The 22,326-nt window shown below is 44.2% G+C and overlaps 1 protein-coding gene across 6 annotated transcripts in view; it reads left to right on the top strand.

The window, feature by feature from the left end:
* Positions 1-25: 25 nt before the first annotated feature.
* FGFR3 (fibroblast growth factor receptor 3) overlaps positions 26-22,326 on the top strand; it is an 87,799-nt gene continuing 65,498 nt past the window's right edge. For all 6 annotated transcript variants that reach the window (XM_019553121.1, XM_019553122.1, XM_019553124.1 and 3 more), the window contains exon 1: positions 26-279. In XM_019553121.1, coding sequence (XP_019408666.1) covers positions 99-279 — 181 coding nt within the window. In that variant the 5' untranslated portion in view covers positions 26-98. The remainder of the gene's footprint in view (positions 280-22,326) is intronic.

A 22,326-nucleotide genomic window follows, 5' to 3' on the forward strand; every position in this document is an offset into this window, starting at 1 on the left:
GGGTGCTGCGCCCGCTGACGGGCCGCGCGTGTGTCGCCCGTGCAGAGCCTGCAGCGTGATCGGGAGCCCGGGCAGGGCGGCCAGCATGCGGCCCCGCGATGTCTGAGGCTGGCGGGGGCGGCGCCGCGACCAGCCCGCGTCCCGGGAGCGCGGCCACAGGAATGATTGCTGCGTGGGGCGCCTTCTTCTGTGTGTACCTGGCGGGGACCGTCGGCAGCCGCCCGGCGGCCACGCTGCCCGGCTCGGACCCGGAGGACAGGAGCACCCGCAAGCCCACGGGTAAGAGGAAGGATGCTCGGGGCGGGGCGGGGGCAGATCTCTCCGGCAGCCTCAGGCGGCGCCCCGCAGCCCCTCCGGCCGGGAGGAAGCGTGCCCGTCTGCTCCCGAGGGCCACGCTTCCGTCGCTGGGGCTGGCAGGGACCTGCACATCTCCCCCTGCGCTGGGGCGCCTGCGCCGCTCTCGGGGGGCAAAGCCCTGGCCGCTTGAAACCGGGACGTAGGTGGTTTTCTGAGACGAAGAGAGAGGCAAAAAGGTAGCACTCTTGGTCCCAAAAATACATAGATCTATATGCGCGTGTTTTAATTTCCCAGCCGGTCTAATAAGAGGTATCGCGTTGGACCCGCGCGTGGTAGATGTGTTGCGTTCCCAGAGGGTCCCGAGACTTTCACTTGACAGCCAGCGCCTCTGGATTGCTGCTCCGGCGTGCGACGCGATAAAGGCCGGCCAAAGATGAAGGGGAACGAAGGTACGCCGGTTCTCGGTGGGGCGGCGAGAGTGATGGAAGGGCAGGTCGTGTAAAACGGGGCTCATCTGTAGCGATGGAGCGCAGCGCACGGTAAATCCCGGGTTAGTCGTACATGTGAGCACCTTTCGGACCACGAGCAAGAGGTAAAGCGTTGTTTTAAGCATTGAGACTCCGAGGCCAGAATTGAAACTTTAGCTTCAAATACCAGTTAGATCCACAGTGCAGCCCTGTGCTTGAGGTTGCTGTGTTCTGGACTCGGGAGGACACTTGTTTATTTGGTAGAGTTTGTCCTGCCGTTGTGTTGGGTTTTTTGTGCTTATCCAGGCTAGCATGACACAGTGGGAATAGCTTTAGAATTGAGCTCACTTTCTTAGAGGACTTTTTGTTACATCTCTGCAGTCACAGACATGCAACATGTATCAACAGCTTTGGTTCAGGGCACAGCTTGTACTTGGAGTTTGCAAAAGCAGAGAGATTTCCTTATCCAGATTGCTTGCCCCTCATTCAGTCTGGATTTCAAATGTGTGTCTGCATCTGTGCGCGTGTGGATGCTTCTTAGAGCTATGACACCTCTCGTTTTATCCCAGTTTTTTAAAGAGGAGGTTGTGATGTGCTGCATTGTGAACGTGTTGAAAGGGAGAAAGCGTTTCTGGGAATCTACTAACTTCTGCCTTGAATGAAAACGTTGCTATCGTGAGTAAGGAAAGACAAGATACATGACAAAAACTGGTTTAAAAACACAGCAGCTGTTTAAAGTTGGTGTCTCTCTGATATGCCTCAGCTGCTACCTGAGTCTGTTTGTTTATTTTTTCAAAGCTCTTTAATGGAAGGTCGCCTCTCCTGCTTCACTCTTTTTAAAGGTTCCCTGCACCAAACAAAAAGTTCCCATTGTTCAGGAAAGGGTTGAGGCATGTTTGCCAAAAAAGTGACAGGGGAAAAAATGTGCTTCGTGGAGGCTAGGGGTGGGGGCACTCTGTCAAATCCCCCCCCCCTTTTGGTTACAGCCATAAATCACACGTGGGGTTGGTTTTGTTTTTGAGAAAGTACTAATAAAACACCAGATTCATAGTGTAACTTGTTTGGCTCATTTTTCACAGCCAAAAGAATTGATTTATAGTGCAACATCACAGCTACTTTGTCAAAGCAGATGAGTTTGGGGTTTGCAAAGGAAACAAGAAAAGCCTATGCTAGTAAATTGAGCAATGGGGTTGCTGAATTTTAGTGGCAGCATTTTTTTTTTTTCCTATTTTAGGCCAAAAAATATACAGGTTTGGCTTTCATGCGCAAAATTCTGCTCTTGGTAACCCCAGGATAAAGCTGGAAGATCTTCACTAGCTTCGTTGGAAGCCCCCCGGAGTTGAGCATCTGCAGATTATAAATTTGGGGGCCACAGCACTAGTCTAATGAGACTGTTGCTCTGTCCTCTAAGGCAGAATGAGTGCTGAAATTGTTGGGATGACATTTGAAATACAACAAATAGTGTACATCCAAGTCTTTCAGGGTTTTTGTAGGAGAGAAGTGGTTAAAAAGAATGGTCCTAGGGCGATGCATCTCCCAGGGACATAACTAAAATGTCGAAATTCTCTGGTGGAAAGTCTACATACGCATTCTTCTATTTTTACCATATTGGCTCTTCAAAGTAATGGCACGTTTCTGATCCCACTGAAGCTGGTGCCAACGGTCCCATGTGCGTGAGCAGGATTTGACCTGATCTAAGTGCTTCTGTTCCACTAATGCACAGCATGTTTGAAAGTGTTTCTCTGTCGGTGGCAGCAGTTCAGAGTCTTCCCTCTGTAAGAAAAGAGATTTCACACGCGCGCTTTTGATGTGCACAGTGTTACTGAAACAGCCCCGAAGGCTATAAAACCAGATTGATTTTTGGTAGAACATGCCCACGTGGAAAGCCACTAAAATGAAGAGGATCTGAAATACGCCTAGCAAAACTTTTTGGTTGGCTTGTCACAGTGTCCCGTTGTCCAGTCGGTTCTGGGCAAGGGGCGAGGCTTGAATGCACAGGGCACTGTTGGGGGAAAAGATTGTGCAAAAGAAACTGTATAAAGAATATAAACATTTGGAGCCAAGTAAAAGCACACTTTACTTTTCAATCTTTAAATTGAATGGTAAAAAGCAAATTCTTTCTCCTAGGCAAATGGGCCATGGGGTATTGGCTCATTACTGAGGGTTGTTGTTCACTAGCTTTTGCATTTACAGTCTAAGGCCTTATTTTCCATAAAGGGGCTTGGAAGGATTTTTCCCTAGTGATCTAATTCTCCACACGGGGCTGTGAAGGCTATAACAGCTACTGCTTTGTGCCTATACTCAGCTACATAAAACACACATTGAAGGGAGGCATTCTCGAGGTATGTGTATGTTTGCTAATATGAATACTAGCTATTAGTGGAGGTGGAAGGGGTGCAAGTTTTAACATCTCCACAGGGAGGTGTTCTGCTCTTGGCAGGAAGGAGGCAGATGGCGGGGCTGTTGCTGAATAGAATCCAAACTGAAAACACTAGGGGCCTCATCTGGGCTGAGTTTCTCTTCTCTCCTTTTCTCGGGGCTGCCGCGGGAAGAACAATGTCAAATTTTTTTATGAATGAAAGTAGAGAGGCAAGGCAGAATTGAATGTGTACGTCATTCACTGGCTATGACAGAGATGATTAGGGAGGTCAGTGAACTCCTTTGCTGCCTTGAGCATGCGGTCACTCTATTCAGCAGCCACAGAATAGACATCAATATAAAAAAGCCCTTCCAATTTGCATTAGTATTCAGATAAAGATATTACTTGGTACGATTGGTGAATGTCAAGTAACGCTAGTTGTGTTCTCGGAGAGCCGGCAGATAGAAGTAGCAGCATTTCACTTTAACAAAAAAACAAAACAAAAAAGCAAAGCTTCTGATGGCAGTCTTACCTTAATTGTCCCATCTGTGTCTTCCCCTTTCTCTCATGTATGTATGCACACATCCTATTTAAAAAAGGGAATTTCCTTCTGTATTAGGGAAGTCACCTAGCTAGCAGCTAAAGCTAGAGATCACAAAGGTTTATTGAGAGAAAGTAGATAATGAGCACTTTAATAAAAAAAAAAAAAAAAAAAAATCAGAATCTGCTAGTGGTTTAACAACTGAAGTTTAGTTTGGGAGAACTCTTGCATGTGATCAGTTTCTGCCCAAGAGCTCGGGCAAGTTACTGTACTGCTCTAAGGAGGAAACTTGCCAAGCCAGGAAAAAACCCATACTGTTTTGGTTTTAACTTAGTATTAATATTTGAGTATGAATTGGGTCCTGCAACACTTTTACTTTGCCGTCCTGGTGGCATGCTTATTTAGACACTCTCTACAAGCAGCTGATGGCTATCCTGTTCTTTTATTCTCCCCTGTGCTGGACTAGCTGGGGCTACATAGTGTAGAATATAATTATAGCTGTGTCATTTTGTTTGCTGTTTCCCATGTTCAAAAGTCCACCAGGACATTTTTTATTACAGTTGAGTGAAATTTAATTGGCAGTCGTCATTGCTGCACTAATGTTCAAGAAAGGGTGTGCAAAACTTGAAGACCGTGTAAACCTGTGCCACTAGTAAAATAATGTTGCTTTCTACGTTGTAGTTACCACCTAAAAAAAGGTTTTGATGCATTGTTCATACCTGCATGTTATAATTGTGTTGTTTAAACTAAATGAATCTGTGAATTCCTTTAGTAGTAGCAATTTAAAAAACAGCCGATGAAATGTATATGTTGAGACTGGTATGTTTCACTGGACCATAAATTAACAAGGTGTTAGTATGAGATGCTGAGTTGTGGCTGTTTTGTGCTATATCCTTTAACTAGCGAGTAGGAAACTAGGGAATCTGTTCCAGTTTAGAGATTGAGTTTGTTAACAGACTTGATGCTGGACTCGTAAACATGACTATCTCCATTTAAGTTTACTAGACTTGTATATGAACAGGACAAGACTGTGTTTAAACCTAAGGGGATTTTTTAATAATCTCCACTAGCAAATAGTAAATGCAGACCACAAAGGCTTGGAGAGAACTAAATTGATAAACTGCAGAGGGAAGCGGCAATCTGCAAATTTAATTAGTGAAGTTGAAATGAAATTCTCGGACAGTAATGTTTGTTTTCATGGCTCCTGCTCATAAATCTTTGCCCTAATTCAGGAAGGCATCTCTGTTCGAGAAGGGCACTTCAGCATGTGCTCAGCTGTAAGCGTACGCTTAAGCATTTCCTTGAACAGTCTGTTCTCTTTATGGTCCCAGTCTGATCCATACCAGGGTGGAACTTTTGTTGAATTAAGAAAGATTTTGCACAGGCTGCCGGGCAGAGTCTTTCTGCTCGATCTGTAGAAGCAGAACCTCGGCATCAAGTTTTACAGTGGAAAACACTGTATTCTTGCCCTTCATACAACACTGTTTCGTCTATCTGCTGCTTCAGGCACAGAACCTGAAACGTGCAAAATTGCCCCACTTTGCTTTCAGCTACCAACAATTAAACACGTCCCTATCATCTCCTTTTTAAAATGTTACAGAATCACTTTCATGGTAGAGGGTATGTTGTAAACTGGGAAACAGAGCTCAGGACTGAGTTGTTAACTGGACAATAATTGGGTAAGATCTGGGCATGGCCCATTTGCTACATAGTCTTTATCTAATCGGATTGTACAGAGTCTAATATTATTTAGGACTTTAAAAATCCCTGAGACTTCAAAATGTGAAGACGCATTGTACTTAGCTCTTGGCACCTTTTAACATCATGGAGTAAAACTAGTAGAAATTTTCCACATTCAGCAATTTTGATGAAGTAGGTCATTGGAATTTCATCCCCAAAACCAAAATTCTCCCAAAAATTTTCAACCACTTCTAGTCATGAGTGGTCCCACTTCATTCAGTAGAGTTATAATAGCCTGAAACCAGACTGAGAGTAGAGTCAGACTGTAGGGTCTCTTGGGGGCAGAAATCTGGGCAAAGTAACCTGGTCCTTGGCTTCCTCATACAAAGCTTTCAAAGACTTGTACAGGCACTTAATTTTTTGCATATGAGTAGTCCCCACTGAAGTCAGGCCTTTACAGTTTCAGAATCCGGTATACATACTTATTAATATAATATGAATACTTTGATTCTTTTCAGTGCTTCCTACTGAGCAGGTAACTAATGTTGCCACAAAATATTTAATCCTGGAAAAAATTACTGCCATAAAATGGGATAAAAAATTACCAAAAACTGGCAGTTTGGCTAGGCTGATTTAAACAGGCAGCTAAAAGACTGCCTATTTTATCTCTTAGTTTTATTTTATTTTCATTCCATGCTTCCTGTCTATGTGAAGTTACTTTTGTGAACAATCATTGTAGTGTTTTTAAGTACATGCTTGTAACTGAGCCTTTGTTGACATCCTGTGTCTTTTAATAGCTTTACGAACCTGTTTCTTTTTTCCTCTGACTTTCCAAAAGACTTTAAAAAAAAATATAGTATATTATATCTTAGAAATTACCAGACCAGTCTCTACCCTCTGAGCTACTCTCTAATTGGATCAGATGGAACTTTCTCCCCATCCCCTTTTTCATCTTTTTATGCTATTTAGTGTATAAACTTTATTCTTCTCCATGCAGCACAGTGGATGCCAAAGAGGAAGGTGACTTCATAAAAATTCAGCGTACACCCCTTTTTTTTTTTTTTTCAGGAAATTGGAGTGTAATTTATTAAATCCACGTAGAGCATGTATGAATGGGCAGTGCAGGTTTTTAGCAGGGGTAGACCAGCTAGCACCCCAGAAAACTCTAGGTGAAGTTTCTTATACCAGGGATGTGGATACTGCAGATACATGAAGCATCATGAAGGCTGCAACCTATTGAACTTAAATTCTCTCTTTTCCTCATATGTATTTATGATTTTCTTATTTCATAAACTGTACCTTCAGTGCTATGTAAACTTGCCACTTTACTTTTCTTTCCAGCCTGCTGGCTCTCTGTCTGGTGTCCTTTTAAAAATCCCAGCATATAATTGTGTCTAAGCAAGATGTAAGTTAGCTTACTGTTCCCCTCTAACTGATAAGAACAGATTGAAGAGTAAATGTTTTCGCTCGATCTGAGCCTTCAAGAGAGCGTTAATACACAGAGAGCGTTAGCAAATGCTCATTTGCAGCTGCAAAGGTTTTTATGTGGGACATTTGCAAAGGTTGGGGTTATTCTTGATGTGCCATCCCCTGAAGATTCTTAACTTTTTGGCTTGAATAACCAGGAAGTTTCTGTTATATTGAAAGCAAACAAAAATTCTGAGATACGAGAAGGGTAAAACCTTAGGTAAACTTAGTAGTTAAAATGTGAAAGGTAATCAGCTGTAAACCTGGCCTGTCGTTCTGAGCCCGGGGTATCCAAAGTGTATCATAACATTGAGGAGAACCGGGACTTGTTGGGCAGTTAAGCTGCTCTGAGACTCAAGTTGCATAACACATCAAAGTGCCAACTTCAAGAATTAAAACTTTTGAAACTAGGACATGCTTTCCCAGTAACTGGTTTAATTTCAGAATTGTTTTAAGAGTGCATTATTGCAAATATATGGCTTTCACACAGTCAGCCTATGGTATGAGATTTTAGATGTGGGTATTTTATAAGGACAGAGGGAACAATATAGCATCTGTTAGGATTGGAATGGTTTAGAAGTTAAATTAAATCTTAGGACTGTATTATAATATCTTCTAATAGTGCATGAAATGATTAAGTGCCCACATACATAGTGACTGAGATTCTGGGCACTTCTACACATGCGCTTTAATGCGCAGTAAACTATTCTACGGCACATGAAAGCAGCATCTCGAAAACAGTAGAATAGGCTACTCAGCATTAAGCGTCATCTAAAAAGCATGACTTGCCCTATTTATTGTGCATTAGTGTCACCTAATGCACATGTATTTAGCATGTCATATTGGAGGTACAGCATTGGGTGTACCAGTGCACACCCAGAACAGTATTGGGTGTACCAATGCACATATTCTACTGATCTAGTAAACTCTAGATGACACGTGACTATCTATCTTGCATTTTTTCTTTCTTTTACAGTACAGCACTTTTAGTGGCTCAAAATTTTTGGGACTTCTAGAAAGAGAAAGAGATGTTTGGTTTTCATGATGTCACATGATGAGGCATTGTTGGGTCAGAGAATAGACTCCAGATTCTTACTGGCCAACCTGAGAAGAACATGTGTATTGGCTTCTCCATAGTTTGCATCCCTGCTCTGAAGACTTGAATGCTTAGCAAGTAGCCATTTATGATTATAAAAGTAGTCAGCCAGCAACCAGTGATTTTCATGACATCTTTTTTTTAGAAACTCAGAGAGTTGAAACAGTGCAACTTTTGCAGGCCAACCAGTCCTGAGCCAAGGACTGAGATCTAACATCTGGTGGTGAACTGATGATGGAGGTTAGCAGTCTGAAAGGCTTTGGAGTTAAGCTAATAGGGAGCCCGGGGGATCTCTGAAAGTGTTAGGTGTTTGGTTGGAGGCAAGAGTCTTAGGGCCTCACTCTGTTTTTGCTTTACCAAGGTTCAAGTAAACGGTCATTGAGGTTTGTGTGGACTTGTGTGCCTCAAGCTTGCAGGTCTCCCCCACGACGGGCAGCTCTTGTTCTGAGAAGAGACTCCCCATGCTGTGAGGAGGGGGGAAAGTACAGAAAAAGTAATGGCATTGGGGAATATGCAACATCTGCGGTCTGAGGTTCAGAAGGGTGCTGGAGGGGTAATGCACGTCCCCTGGGACCACCTGTGGATTTGGATCCGCACAGAGCCACCCATGGAAAAAGGGACAAAGTGCATATGTAGGGAGCACAATGGTGAGGTCCCTGAGAACCGAAGAGCTCTCTAAGAGCATGCCCTTGGAGGGTGTGAAGTTGTGGTACCTGCGCAGGTCTGTTTACGGCAAGGTTTGTCAGTTTAGCCATGTTGTTTTTGAAGCTTTGTATGCTGCCAGCTTGTAGACCCTGTTTAAAAAAAGAAAAAAAAGCTCCTGACCTCTGGTCTGTTGAATTCTATGGCAGAAAACTCCCATTGGTTTCAAAAGGAACAGACTCAAGCCCTTAACAGATTATGGTGTGAGAGCTGCTATTGAGTGTAAGTAGGAATTGCTTGGAAAGGATTTTAATGATGCAAACAGTTTAACAAGCAGAGAACATTTCAGTTTATGATATTGGCCAACTGTACTTCAAACAAAAGCAAAGTCTGTAAAGAACTTTGAGGGTCTTCTCTACAAACACCCATTTCTGTTGACTACAGATATAATATCCATATACAAATCGGTAGTTTTAATCTGCAGAATGCTATTGTTGGCCAACGGGGCTGCATTTGCTCAGCAACTGCAGCTTGTTTTTACTAGTCTCATCTATATTTGACCCAGTGAGAACTGCTTGGTCCTGAATCTGCAAAAGGAAAGTGTTATGACATGGCAACAAATATTGTTTTGACCTACAGTAACTGTTGGCTCGGTTTGCTGTGCCAGCAAGTATAAGAGGAGCGTCAGTCACTATCATGTTAGCACCGTTCACAGGCAGTGCATTTCCATCATATCAATGTCACATGGTGTTAGCACTTTCTGCTGCGATTTGAGGTTTGCACAATACAACAGGGAAAGTGTTAATAATCCACCCCAGGGGTCTGTAATTGAGGTGGGGCTGAGACTCCTCTTTGGCAATCCATACACTGGAAGGCATGAGGCCAGTTTCACCAGAACTGGGAGCCTGACAAATACTGTAGCAATTTGCATAGGAACAGAAGATCATGTCATTTCAGTGAATGTGGTGGCACTCTGTGCCTCTTGCTAGAATACACTGTGGTACAATAGAGAAGTCCTGGTACACCGCGTACCCTCCGAGGCGCGTTCCCCGGAGTTGAGCAGACAAACAGGCCAAAGGTAGAGAGCATTTTCTCAAAGATTTTTAACTCTTTCTGGGACGGCGTACGAAACTTAAATACTAGAAGTTGCCTCCCGGCAAAATTCTTAAGCAGAGTATTGGGACAGTGAGCATCCTGCACTAGCACGTGTGCGTATCTGTCTGTGTAAATAGATCACTGGAGTCAATGCTGCTTTGCTAGCCGATTCCAGAAACCGCGCCTCCTGTTTTGCTGAGACTGGCCCTGTGAGATCACTCTAAACTAAAGAGACAGAGGGAAAAATAGTAATTGGAAAATGTGGTGGGTTGAAACACTGCATATTGACAAGTAATGTGTGCAATTAGAGCTCTCCAATTAAAAGAGTAATTGGAATTAGTTGCAATACTGGCCTCTCTTCTGTATCATTTGTATCTGCATAAATAAAGCATCTGGAGGAGGGAGGGATAAAAGGATGTTAATTTTCTTTTGGTAGCTGATATTTTTGCCTTTAAAACAGTGAAGGCGTCTTCCTCCTGCCTGAGAGAACTCATGCTTGTTGATAGTAAGCAAATGTTGCTGACAGTTTTTTGAAAGCATGAAGTTTAAGAAAACGCATGTATTTTACCTTGTTGCTACAAGGGATTATTGACCGGCTGGGAGGAGTTGATAACAGAAGGTGCATAAATTAGCTGATAATTACTGTGTAAGAAAATGAGTAGTATTGGAATTGGGTGAAGACTTACTGTAAAAATGAATGGAGCATTCTCCTGCGTCTCTTGCCAGTTTGCTATATATGATCTTGCAGGCCTCCAAAACAGCAGCTTTTCATGAAAGGATTTTTGCAAGGAAAACTCCGAAAGCTGCTTTCTTGAAAAGTGTGGTCGGCTGGATCCCAAGAGGCTATGCAGCCTAAAGAAATAAGCCACAGGGATGGGAGCCCAGAACTCCCACTAACTGGCCTTAATAGCACTTCGCACTCCGCAGACGGCACTTAGACCTTACAGCGCTCCTGAAATATCGTTAGTTCCTATCTTGCCGAGGTGGAATCCAAGGGGAAAAGAAGCAAAAGATCTCTGCCTCCAAATTTCTGTCAGCTCACAAAAAAACCCACTAAAAACTGGCATATATGGTTCCCTCCCCAGGTTGCTACAAATCTTTCATCCAGCTTGCCCTGAGCTATGCCCGTGAGACACCAACCACCCCATGGTAAACTGAGTGTCAAGCATTTGTTCCAAGTGGGTCCAAAAGACACCAGCATCAAAACTTTCTTTAACTTCTGGAACTTAGGCACATGAGATCTTTATGCTAAGATTTAAAATAAGTGGCTGGATTCTTCAATGCCTCTGACTGCCTTGGAGTTGGGGGCTTAGGCTCCTGGGTCGGAATACCTTGGCTCAAGGCTTTGTGTTTGCAGGTATCCCAAAAGCCCCCTTACTATTTTCTTTTCTTCCGCTTCTGGCCACGAGCAAGCTCCCCATGGAGCTTGCTCATCTCTGCCCCCCCCCGTGAGCTTCAGTCGGTTGCTGTTTCAAGGCGGCCGAGCGGAGAAGGAAGCAGCTTCTGGGCTTTAAAGCTGATGCTTAAGAGGGTCTTTTGGGTGCTGAGCGGAGTCTTGTTCGGGTCTGTAGCCCGCGGCATGTTTACAGGGTGACCTCTTCTTTCTTCCGTGGCTGCCACAAACTCTGCCTTAGGAGCACGTCAGGGTGGAAGGAACTACAGATGACAGCAGGGACCCCAGGAGGTCCTGGGATGGAGGGGAGGATTATACCTCAGTTTCTTTTGGCATCTGATTCAATTAAATATCACCATTATTTGGATAGGTGGGCAAGGAAAAGCCAGACCTAAAACCTCCCTCCCCAGAAATGTTTTGAAAGCTGCCCCCTGCTTAACCACACACACACAGCCCAGACAAAAATGAAAATAAGGCCTTGAACATGTTTATTGATTTGTACCGACTCCAATGTGTGCATTATTTAGTGAAGAAATAAGTTGATGTTTTTGACTCGTTTTTTATTTATAGCTGCGTTAGTAGGTGTGGGTTGAAGAAGGAATTTTGAACGAGAGCTTGGTGGGCTACTCGATCAGCTCAAGCAAGAAGCTCTTCATGGGTGGGTGGGAAACCACAGAGCCGGTCTTTGGAGGAACAGACAGATGGTTGAGACTTCCTCAGCTACTGGTGCCAAAGGGGCTGGGGCCCACCGTTGGTGGGAAGGAGATTTTTGTGACTAGAGGGAAGCTCAGGAGCTCCCAGCTCTCCCGCTGCCTTCTTGTGTGACCTTGGATCAGTCAGCCGGTCTCTGCGACACAGTTCCCCATTGTACAGATGGGGATAGTAAAGGAAACGTTTCTTGCACCCCGTGCTTCTTGATTTCAGCTCTTTGGGGTGAGGGCTGCTTTGCGTGATATAGTTGTTCACAATACATTGTGTCGAGCGTGCTCGGCTCTGACGGTTAGCACTTCTGGCATTGCCACAACACAAAATAATAAGCCGGTCCCCCTGTCTGTGCATGATGGTCCAGTGCAACAGGTTGTGACTGATCCTGGTTACTAAGAGCTATCTGTCCGTCTTGAGTAAGATACTCTAGTAATTGGAATGTGTTAGTCCTGGCAAAAAAATGCTTGAAAACTTTTTAGGTACCCTCAAAATATGTGTAAATGTTTCAAGTGGGGGTTTTTTTTTTTCCCAAATGGATAGTAAATTGGAGTTAGACAAGCTCTGCACTCTTCTCAGGAATTATGTCACCCACTACCCAAAGGCAGCTGTCTTCAGCGGTGAAAGGTAACACATTTTCACAATTCAGCGCAATACTTACTGTACACCAACAGTTGACAAGAAGTCCTACACATCCTCACTGTTTTTAGCAGTTTGGGTAGGAAAGCAAATATGAAAACGTCTAGCCTTTTCTGCTGAGCACAACTTCCATTTTTGTTCGTATTGTGGGGGTACAACTTATATCTGCCACCCCTAGAGGTGATTACATCCCAGGTGTCTGTCTTAGGTACAAATAAAATGTCAGGGAACATGGTTATGATACAGTTCTTTAATCTAGCTACAACAAAGCTATAGCTTGATGTTAAAGTGACTGAGATTTTGGACAAAGTTGCCATCGACTTCAGTAATGGAAGAACAGGTCTGTAATCTGTATATGCATCTTGCCTGACTATGTCTGTAACTGGGTAAAAGTCTTTGCACATCTAAAGGGACATCAGCACAACCATATTGTAATTCAGGTAGTAGATAGCTATACTTGAGTTAGCACAGGTCAGCAATAGGAGTAGAGACATGGTGGCAAGGACTTTTAGCATGGATTAGCAACTCATGTAGGTACGTGGAGCCTGTTGCCGGCTGCTGTAGTCTGCGCTGAACTCCATCTCAGTTGCCACCCTGTCTTCGTTATTCTTACCCATGCCAGCTAGGCTTGTGCAGTAGGTCTATTCACACAAACATTGCAATCTCACCTTTGCTTGATCAGGTTAGGAGCACGCTTCATTTTGTAGTGTGGAGGGGCCCCAAGTAGCGTTATTTCACAAATAACTTGCAAAAAAACGTGGGACTCTGCATCACTCTCTAAACGTGGAGAGCACTAATCCAGTGGGAGCCAACGTTTTTGGCAGGTGTGCCACAAATTAGCTGCACATCCTCCCTGAGTGCCACTCTGGCTCCTTCCCCTGCCCGTTTAGTCCTTTCTGCTTCCTGGCCTGTGCTCCCTGCTTCATCTCCTGCTCTGCTTCCTGCCCTATCTTTTGCTGGGCTGCCTTTTGCCTCCTTTATCTGCCATGTGCCCCCCCCCCCCCCCCGGTGATGCTGTTACCGCAGGTAACGCTCCTGCGGTAACAGCACTCCTGGTGGGGAGGGGGCACATGGCAGAGCACTCTTGGGCTGATCATGATCAAGTCCTCTGGGTTTTATTCCTACAAATCTCTCCCTGAAATCAGAAGGGAGGACCTTGGGATTTGGCCCCATAAACATAACTGTAGTCTGTATTCAGAAGTTGAAGGGCAAGAGTATCCATGCGGCTCAAGAATTGTATTAGGAATGAAAAGGTATGGGTTTGGTTTTAGCTTTATAGCAAACACTTCTTATGGAAGTGGGCAAACTTCTTAATCTTTCTCTGCCTCTTCATATTTAAAATGGAAGCAAATACTTTTTTCCTCTCTCCTTGGACTTTTCTATTTAGACTGTGTATTCATTGGGACAGAGACCAGCGCTTAACGTATTGTGCAATACCAAGGAAAAAGGAACATTTATCTCTTGTTGGGGCTTCTCTGTGCTAATGCAATACAAATAGTGCATCATTTCCTAACTGAATGAAGGTGGGGGATGGCTTTGTGCTCATTCTCAAATGTTGCACAGGAAGTAGATTGTTGATTTTATTTTTTTTAGAATTGGCAATTTTAGGCCGAGTAAAGACATTACACTTTTAGCAGCATAAGTGATCAGAAACCAGTCAATACCAATAACAAAACAGGAGTTTGGCATGCACAGACTGGTTGAAAAATGGTGGAACCCGGTCTAAGATTTGCCCCTGTCCACCACTGTCCCTGCCCAGCAAAGGGCAAACGTGTTGTCTTTGCCACCGATGTAAACTACACCACTTACAGAAAACCACGTAACAGATTTTCTTCCTCATCAGGCTTTTTGAATGTCTCTACCTAGCTTTAGGGGGGATGTTCAGCTATTGAACACTGTGAAAAAAGGGAAGGAAAAGTTCTAAAAATCCATGGAGGAAACACCAGGTGTCTTTCATATAGAGAGGTACCCCCACTTTAAAGAAGTTCTTAAATGCATAAAACAGCCTAAAAATGTCTCTCATCACACAGACAAAACAGACTTCTGTTTTACTCCAGGGCGTAAGAAATTACCATCTTGGAAAGTGTGTTTCCTCATGGAAGCATTAAAGGAGTTTGGAACAGAGGTGCTAAATTAAATGTAGCTTTTTTGTAGCCTAATACACAATTTGGGGCTGATATGTAAAAAGATGATCATTTGGTACCACTGAAATTTGTTTTTGGCGGGGTGGGAGCAGACACGCATGACTTCCTTGGACTCTGTCTTAATTTATTACGTGCAGTTAGAGACCCAGTGTAATAGATACAGTTACACAAGACTATTAAAAGATCAGCTTTGTTGAACTTGATGCCCTGCTGCTGGAAATGATAAAATGCAACATTTGGATAGGATTTGTGTGTGTTTTTTAGCCAATAAGTTCTGAGAAGTTAGGAATTGTTGTCCAAGTCTGTTTTCAATAGCTTCATGACTATAACAATAAAGAACGAAGTGTATTCCCCATGAAAACCTATGGATCATAATATTTGCATGCAGCGAAGCAGAACTTCCATAGAAACAGAAAAATCAAACAAGCTGAAACAAGCTGAAAACATCCTCAGGTTAATTCAACAAAGCAGCAAAGTCGGAGCTGACTATACTTTTTAGAGATTTAAAAGGAAAGAAGCAACTCCTGAAGCCCACTTTTCATATATGGTATCTAAAAGCTGTGTTCGCTCATGCTGAGGGCTGAGACCGGTGCCTTGCACATGGCAGGAATGTACCGCTTGGATTTTCATGCGTTTTAAAGCTTGTCTCCATGAGATCTGGCTTCAGGGTAAAATGGATAGTTACATTTGGATAAAACAACTGCACACACTTCCTCTGCCGGAGAAAGGGCGTTTGTACCTGAAAGCTTGCAAAGAAGAATTTTTTCCAATTATTTGAATTGGTCTAATAAAAGATACCAGGTTTACCCAAAGAACCTTGTCTGTCTATGTCCTTAGACCAACACGGCTACAACCTACATCCCTAGTTACATCTGAGATTTGGTGATATGCCATCGAAGGGAAGATTGGAGGTTACAGTCAGATGTCCCCAAGTTGGGTGACTGGCACTTGAGCACTAAAGGCCTGGAAGTGCTGAGCAGTCCCAGTTCTTATCAATAACTTCAGGAGTTGTTCAGAATCAAGCTGCTTGTTGAGATATCTGTGTGTGAACTTGGGTGCTTATCTCTTACATTTTGTTAAGTCTGGGCTTTGCGTTTACTACATGTACACTGAAAATACCTCAGACTCGCCCTTTTTACATTGTTGAACATGATTAGGAAAAAAGATTGAGCCCTGAAGCAAGTTGCTGAGAGATCATCTTTTGGACAAAAAAACTTTGGGAAAGGCCAGCTTATATAATTCTGGCAAAATAATTGATTATAAAAGCAATTTTTTTGTTTCAGTCTCCAAACTTGATCCAAAATACACCCAAAAGTAAGCAGAAACAGTCCACAAAAGTAAACACCCAAAACCTCTGTGATCTTCTAATAAGCAACTTTATTTTTAAGTGGACGTAGTTAACTGAAAAAAAAGGCAATTGATAGTCTCATAACCAAATACCAAGTATTAAGCCCTAATCTCCATATAGAAGAGTTTGACCCCCTTATTTTTATGGAAGGCAAAGGTACGAGGAGAAAACGGGGCCAGCAGTTTGAGGTTTAACGCTTATTAAAATTTTAGTGGGTGGGAAAATTCAATCAATAAATTTTGTTTAATGCCCTGAAACTGGTGTTAGCTTTCACTAGCTGCACTGGAGAGTAGTTTTCATTTTGAAACTAGGACACTCGTAGTTGGAATGACAATTAATGTCGAGTGAATATGGTCCCAGTTGGAAGCCGATTTTTGAATAGAATGAAAACTCCCCCCACCCCTAAACATTGGCTCCCGAGTGCAGTAGCTTCCGTTTTTAATTAGCAGGCCAGGCAAAATTTAGCTCATTGTGTCTTTCTGCTCCTTTGGTCCAGTGGATAGCTTGGATTTCTCCATCTTGCTGTCATGAGGCTGTTCTTTTTATTTTGCTTGGTTTTGGTGCAGGGGGCTTTCAGGATGCTTTAGGATTAAGCTCATTGTTCTGGGGTATTTACAGCCAGCTGCCTGCATTAACTGAAGATTAGAGGAGTGCGCATTAGAAGTGCAAGAAAATTGAGAGGAACTAGGATTTGGTATCTGCATAGCTGTGAATCGAAGGGGAAAAGTTGGGGCTTTATGACAAATATTTCTAATGTCATGTGATCTCAAAGCAGACTCCGTAAAGCATCACAAGCAACTGTCCAGCCAGGCTAGGAGTGATTTAAAGAAACTCAAGTTAGAGCTCTGATTTTTTTTTTTTTTTTTTTTCCCCCTTCATTTTTCTTTTTCACATTTTAGTAACTGCCTTGAAAGTAAAACCTAAACCAAAACTTTTCAATTCAGGCCCAGTGAACTATGTCCTGTTTAAGTAATCATCTGATAATTTATGCATGAGTATTTAAATAATGATGAGTATTATGTAGATATTAAGTAATTATCAAACACCCCTCCGAGGTACGTAGTGTGGAAGATAAGAATTGATCATTGTGTGTTTCCAAAGGAGACATGGGCTTTAAGGGTAGGAATCCAGCTCCCCCATCCCCAGAAATTCTTGCACCATTTGCTTTTATTATACTGTCCTGTGTGTGGTGCTTGAGCTAATATTTTAACCTTGTTATAAAAATTACGAAGATGCTTATTCTTCCCTCTCCACGTCCCCTTGAGCTACTGGATTATTTAAATTCCTTCAACTCATTATAGTCTTCTCAGGAGTGTAGCAGCTTTCCTCTGCAAAAAGCCAGGCATGTGTGCTGACCCAGCAAAGGGAGCAAGGATATTGCAGCTGTGGTTAGGGCTTAGTTAGTACCATGTGCCGAGAAACGTGCATTCTCCTATTGCCTCTGCAGTTGACTTCCTTAGTGACCTTTGGCACATCACTTAGGGCTCAATCCACAAAGTGTCCATTAACTTCAGCAGCGAGTCTCTCTCTCTCTCTCCCTCCCAGTATCCTCTCCTGTCTTATGCGACTATATCTAATTCATGATAGTGCCACGTGCTTTAACCTGGTAAGTGCTTGAAGAAACGTGGAGATTTTAAGGATTACAAATGTAAATCATTAATGCTGCAGTGTTTTGATAGCCTCATGTGCAAGAAAGTCATTTTAAGAACAGGAGACTGGTTGATGCTGTCTCTTTAAGCAGCTCTGCCTGCCTGCCTGCCTGGCAGTAATTTCTCTTGAGAGCAGCAGACCACTCCGTTTCACTTCTGTCACTTTGCTGCTCTACTTTTTCATTTGCTGCACTGTAAACGGCTTGGATCTTCAGGAGATCTTACGCATAGAGCCCATATAATCCTGACAGCCCTAGGGCTGCGGAGTTGGCTGAAGTGTAGCCTGCAAGCCATGGAGTCTTCAAATGAAGCTCAACCTACCCTCCATCCCCTTTAACAGGCTGTGAAAGGTGTAAATCCCTGTGTACATTTTAGGCTGAGCTGCCTTCCACTCAGTGTGTTGTATCCTGGGACCTGCGGTTTCCATGGACACATTTGAGCAACTGGATTTTGCAAGCCCGCAGCTGGGTAAGATGTGGGCATCTCACAACTTCCTATGTGTTTGCTGTGAAGGGTGGGAAAATTCCTCTGCTATCTTCTGTTTTCGTGCTTTCTTTTAATTATTACCCTATCCTCTTCTTAATTATTAAGAAACCACGTTAGTAGACACGGACAGGATGTTGTTCAGCTTCATTTGAGGACTCCCGCGTTAGGAAATGAATGCAACCACGTGAGGGCTGAGCTGTGTCGTCAGATTTTGAGTACAACAGCCACACTGATTGCGACCCCCAGTTTTTAAGGCACGATCTCTGAGCCAAACTCTCTGCACCGTTCTGGACATCGGAATCTCGAGGATATTGAAAAGCTACCCGTAAACGCTTAGATGTAACCCCTTCAGTCTCGTGAAATAAGTTTGCATCTCTGGATGAGAAAAGTGAGTGCACGTGAGCCACAATATAACCGGTGTAAACATATTATCTGATTTCTTTCGTGACCTGGTATCTGAATTAGGTGACTTAAGAAAACACTCCATTAAAAAAGAATACTGTGGAATCCTGATGAATCCTGTTTTCTACTTGGTTGATGAAACAGAAAGCTAATTGCCAGTAGTAAATCCATTCAAAGGAAGGCTGGAGGGAGGGAGAAAAGTTAATATTACTCCTTGAATGCCATTTAATCTCTGAAACCTTTCATGCAGATGTAAATTAGGATTTGCACAACAGAGTCAACAGTTGCTCAGTAGATAAGGCAGATTTGTAACATCTGCTTTTTTCATTCTCGAAGCTCTTCCAAGTCAGTATGGCTCTATCCAATCTAAACATTACATTTCCCTCCCTTTAGATCCTTGTTTTCTCTATAAACTATAGAGGAACAAAATCTGCTTAGACTTTTTACTAAGAATTTAATAAAAAAAAAAAAGGTGTTTTTTTTTTTTTTTCTTCTAGTCAACTCGTCTAAATACAGTGGTGAGCAGAAGATGGCAGTTTATCTGTTTGCTCTTTTTTTCCCCCCCCAGTTAAAGAACATTAACTTAAGAAACTTAAACTGGAAACAGTTCCAGATTATGGAGGCCGCAGTAGTTATAAACTGTTTATACTGCATTACCTCTCATTGTGAGAGGTATTGCACTAAAAAGTAGGGGTACACTGATAAAGGTTTTTTTGGTCAATAATGATGGCCGATTTATTAACCATCCCTATCAGCTGATACCAGTCTGATAGCCGATATGCAGCCCAGCAGTGTGGAGAGCAGCATCCAACCAGTAAGTCTGTGGGGGGGAAGGGACATGGGGAGGCAGATAGAGGCCCCCACTGTGAGGGGGGGGAGTGGGGCAGAGGTAGGCGCTGCTGAGCCAGGGTGGAGTGGGATGCAAGATGGACCAATGGGTGGCTCATCTAGGGATTGCAGGGGAGCGGGGCTTGCTGCCACTGCTCACACCCAAGGGGGGTCATGGAGGGCATGTGCCCCCAGAATTGTGCGTGGGGTGAGGGCAGGCTGTCTGCAGCGGGCTCAGGGGCTGTGCCGGCCTCTTCCCAGCAGCGGAGCTGGGCCAGGGCTGCACTCGGGGTGGGCAACACCAGCGCTGGGCAGAGGCTACAGGAAATTTTGGGGTGGCTGTAGCCCACCCCATAGCCCCCCCTTCCAGCACCCCTGCCACCCAGCCCACCACCACCTGGCTCACCCCTGCCCCCTCCCAAGCACAGCCCCAGCTCAGCCCTCCCACCAGGAAGAGGTCAGCACAGCCCCTGGCTCCAAGCTCACAGCAGCAGGCTGCCCTCGTCCCATGCACAAATCCGGGAGCACATGCATCCTATGTCTTCCCCTGGGGTGTGCACAGTGGCAGGGAGCCCCCGACTCCCCTCCACAGCTCTGTCTTATGCCGTTCCCTGCCCCAGCTGGGCAGCGCCTGCCCCAGCCCCACTCCCTTCCTCACCATGGGGGCCTCGATCTGCCCCACCATGCCTCTTCCCTCCCCCATGCCCCTTCCTCCTGCCCTCCCACAGATTTACCGGCCAGACGCTGCTTTCCAAACTGCCAGCCTGCATTCCTGGCTGCAGCTACCCACATGCACGCAGCATTTATTGGTGACAGTATCAGCTACACCAAAAAAAGCTGATTGCCAATAAATGTCAATTTTTCTTTTATTGGTGCTGATCCGGTATGGGCTGATATATCAGTGCACCTCTAGTATAAGCTTGGGATCATTTGATCTCAGCATATTCCTGCCCAGAGCAGGGGGGTTGGACTCGGTGATCTTTCAAGGTCCTTTCCAGCCCTTACTTTCTGTGATTATTTTGAAATCCATTTTAGGTCTTTTCAAAGCAAGGCAAAATGAAGCAAAAACCCCCACTGTAGATGGAAGATCAAATTACTTCTCCAGAAAACTAATATCCACATATTTTGAAATTTGGTTTCTGCAGGTTAGGCTCCTACATTCGTGGTTTAGACACGTATCTAAGTGACCTTGCTTTCCAGAGTGCTGGGAACCCCTCTGCCCCCACTCTCCTCGGCTTCCATGGAAGTCCTGGGTGCCCACTGCTTTTCAAAAAGTGATTTATATCAGTCCTGCTCTCTTTTCCTGTGAGAAGACGAGTCACATAATTTAAATGACCAATTCATTTCGTGAGTATTGCCCTACATCATTTATGTTTCATCCTAAAGGGAAGACGTTGGGGTTTTTATTTCTTGGGCTAACATGGGTTATGGCATGCCATTGCGGAATAGTAATCTGTGAATACTGTGACATCAGTATTTTGATTTCCTTCTCTGTCCCCCGTCCCTCCCCTTTGTCAAATATCCCTCAAAAAAAGTAATATAATCTTGTTGTGTGATTTCCAGACGCACGTCAGCATAGTTATGTAGTCATTCTACTAAATCTACGATGTTGGCTTCAGCACGGCATCCCTGTTGAATTAGCATTACCATGCCAAGTCTATATAATGTTTTATCTACAGGATGGTCTGTATATGGCTGGGGAGCACTATTTGGACTGTGCCCTCATGGATCTCAGTTGAGCTGAGCTCATCAGAGTCCCACTGGCTTCAAGAGTAGACAACACTGAGCAGAAGTTGTTAAGATGGGAAGGGGAGTCATGTTAGAAGTGGAGAATCTAGAGTTGGAGAGCACCATGATAATCCTGACAGCATTTTGTGATATTAAACACAAACGGGCTACCCTGGATCAACTCCCCCACTCAATAAAAGGGGCATTTCCCTAACCTTATCTCTTACTGGCTAGACCGGTGCTTTCATGTACAAGCAATCCTAGGATCTTAACCCTAACTGCTTGCTCGTGTTTCCACCACCCTTCTGTTTTGTTGTTATTACTCATAATACTAACCCAGGATTGGGAGCTGCTTGGGTACAGGATGCATGTCTTCTGTATTGTATGAAATGCTTTGCACACTTTGGTCACTCCTTAACAAACTCCATGACTCAGTTTCTCCTTACTGACATCACTGTGCCATGCTTGGGACGTGGCACTGTGCTTATCTTGTGATCCTGGGTTTGTCCAAAAGCCTTGCACTCAGGAAAAGGGTGGTTAGGTCGAGTTCCCGGCAGGTGCAGGGAGGGAGTTGACCAGAGCACGGCGAGGTGGTGCCAGAGGTTGCCTGGCTCTGATCTCTCTATGATTGCGATTTCACAGACTTCAGTAGAGTTATTTCTCACTGGGAACCAGCCTGACAAACTGAACTCGTTGACTCTGTTTTCAGCTTTCTCTGGGCTTTGCTGGGGTCAGGGGGAGTCGGAGTCAGCTGAGGCTTCTGATCCAGGAGTGGGTCAGAGCTGCTCCAAACTCTGCCAGCTAGGGTTTTGCTGGAGAAAAATGGTGTTCTGGCTACAGTCCTAAGGAGAACCCCATACATACCGCAGATCATGGCATACTTTGCATCACGTATCTGAGGACTCCTTACCTGGGGAGGTCTGGTCTGCTGTGTCCCAGAGAAGCTGGCATGAGCCTCGGCACTGAGTCTTCTTGTGTCGTTCAGCAGAGCCAGAGGCATCCGTACAATCTGATCCCAGTTCCCAGAGGCTGAGCACAAATGAACTTTAGCAGGAAGGTCCTTCTTGCATGAGTTGCATTTTAGGTGAAAGGTGGATGGAGACGTTAACTATCATTTCAGGTAACCGGTTTTGTTCTTTACGGTACTGAAGTAATCAAACACTTTGATAAGACTGGGAGTCGACCAGTTGCAAGGACAGTCTGAAATACATGACTTATGACAATAGGGCTGATTCATCCAGTGTCACAGTACACATCAGTGACTTGGACGAGGGGGTAAATAGCACCCTGTTCAAATTTGCTGATGACACTAAGATGTGGGGGAAAGTGGGCACACTAGAAGGGAGGAATAGGCTGCAATCGG

The sequence above is a fragment of the Crocodylus porosus genome, unplaced genomic scaffold, assembly GCF_001723895.1.
Source record: "Crocodylus porosus isolate Cpor-Errol unplaced genomic scaffold, CroPor_comp1, whole genome shotgun sequence".
Classification (NCBI taxonomy): Eukaryota; Metazoa; Chordata; order Crocodylia; family Crocodylidae; genus Crocodylus; species Crocodylus porosus.